A 2003-nucleotide genomic window follows, 5' to 3' on the forward strand; every position below is an offset into this window, starting at 1 on the left:
GTGGATTTGTGGTTTTAGGTTGAGTTTTCTCCCTTGGATAACAAAAGACCTTTAAGGTTTTTGGACCAATCAATTCACCAACTTGTTTTTTGAGATTTTTACCCCGAACTACGAGGTTTTGATCCTAATCTTCTTTAAGATGGTACTAGGCAATGGGTTTATCCATTCAAACACAAAAATTGTAAATAACTTGTACATTCTCTTCTCATCTCTTCAATCATGTTTGCACAAATAATTTTTCACAAAATACCAACCTTACAACAAGTGTGAAAAAGGCTCCCTAGGAGTACCTAGGATGTTTTGGGTGCTTAACACCTTCCCATTGCATAACCAACCCCCTTACCCCGATCTCTGACATTTTTACTAGTTTTTGATTTGATAAAACTTTTAGGTTTTTGTTCGCTTTCTAACCATTCCTTTGGATAAATAGAAGTGCGGTGGCGACTCGATTTGTATGGTTTACCTTGGATTTAGTCAATATCTCTAATGGTAACGAATACCCCGCTACACCTGACATTGGAAACTTCTTTTGCAGCAACTCATGCTGCTTCTTCAGCTTCGGCTTTAGCTTTTGCCTCAGCCTCAGCAGCAGCAGCTTCAGCAGCAACCTTTTCTTCAGCTTCTCTGATCCTCTATTCTTCTTCCAGGCGAGCTTTCTCTTCTGCTTCCTTCCTAGCCTATTCCTCAGCCTCTCAAGCCAAGCGAGCTTGGAGCCTTATACCAGCATCTCTGATGAAGTCGTTACGGACTTGTTCAGAGAGGCCTTTCAGTTTGAAGGCTTCAGAGGTCATCCAACTGATCACTCTGTTCCAGTGGATCCTTACCGCAGAGGGATCATCACTAATACTAGAGTTGATAGTCAGAGACTTGATCTTCTCTGCTGAAGACTCTGCAAAAACATTTATTGCTTCTTCTAGGGTAGGGAAGGTAGTTTCTGGTTCAGGGGCAAAGGCTGGGGAAGATGGAAAGGGTGGATTGGTGGCATCAAGGTTTAGAATGGGAATGATGGAGTCAGCGGATGTTGGTGGTGTGGGAATAGCAGAGGGGGAAGGTGTTATTTGTTCAGGTTGTGGATTTGGTTGAGGTTCAGATGGTGAGTGGATTGGTTATTCAGGAGGTGGATTTTGTTGTTCAGGAGGTGAAGAAGTGACTTCTGGTTCAGGTTCAGTTTGTGATGGTTGTTGAGAAGCCAGAGCACGAGCGAGAAGCTGAGCTAAAGTGGGGGATTGAGGGTCGGAGGGTTCATTGTCAGAGGAGAGGACATAGTATGGTGGGGATTGAGGTGAGGATGATGAGGAAGGAAAGGTAGTTTCATTCAGCATTTCTGCTTCAGAAATAGGTAGTGTGGTGGTAGCAAGGTTGAATTTTAGAGAGGGTGGGTTAGATGTTCTGGTGGTTGTGGGGGGTGTTTCAGATGAGGTGTATATGGGAGTTGTTTGGGGAAGAGAAGAAGCAATGGGTTGAAGTTTTACAGAGCGAGAAAGTGGTATATACTTACTTGGAGAGTTAGCCAGAGGGACTGGAGGTCTTGACCCAGAAGATTCTCCCAGCTTTACTTTCTTTGCCTTATTGGATTTCTCAGAGGGCTCTCGCATCCTCTTCATGAAGTTTGGTGGATGCTCAGGTAGCCAGTCCACTGAGAACTCAGATATGTCCATCCCTTAATTAGCAAGATCTTGTAGATAGTAAGCTACCACTTCTGGAGGGTCAATCTTGGAGAACAAATAGAGACCGTTGGGAATCTTCCTCTGATCTTTGAGTGCTTCCCAGGAGGTGCCTAGTGTTGGTTTAGCTCTGACTTGATAAATGATCCCCATGCTCTTCAGATTCCGAGCATTCAGAGGTCTCTCAATGTCAATAGTGACATCCTCCATTAGGTTGTGATGGATCGGGTGATCCACTAAGCCACTCTCAATTAGTACATCTGAGATAAGTCTTCCCAGAGGGATGTAGTTTCTGGTCTTCATGTTGTTTATGGTATCTTTGACAGAGTCTCTGAGATA

General features: G+C 43.9%; 1 protein-coding gene across 1 annotated transcript; it reads right to left on the reverse strand.

The window, feature by feature from the left end:
* Positions 1-1106: 1106 nt before the first annotated feature.
* On the reverse strand, positions 1107-1658 carry LOC127106369 (lysine-rich arabinogalactan protein 19-like). Its single transcript, XM_051043676.1, has one exon. The coding sequence runs from the start codon at positions 1656-1658 to the stop codon at positions 1107-1109; it is 552 nt and encodes a 183-aa protein (XP_050899633.1).
* Between the last annotated feature and the right edge of the window lie 345 nt (positions 1659-2003).

This window comes from Lathyrus oleraceus, chromosome 1 (genome assembly GCF_024323335.1).
Source record: "Lathyrus oleraceus cultivar Zhongwan6 chromosome 1, CAAS_Psat_ZW6_1.0, whole genome shotgun sequence".
NCBI lineage: Eukaryota > Viridiplantae > Streptophyta > Magnoliopsida > Fabales > Fabaceae > Lathyrus > Lathyrus oleraceus.

What these genes read in the sequence shown, in the direction of transcription:
- LOC127106369 (XM_051043676.1), bottom strand. Translation starts at nt 1,658, where the DNA reads ATGGACATATCTGAGTTCTCAGTGGACTGGCTACCTGAGCATCCACCA.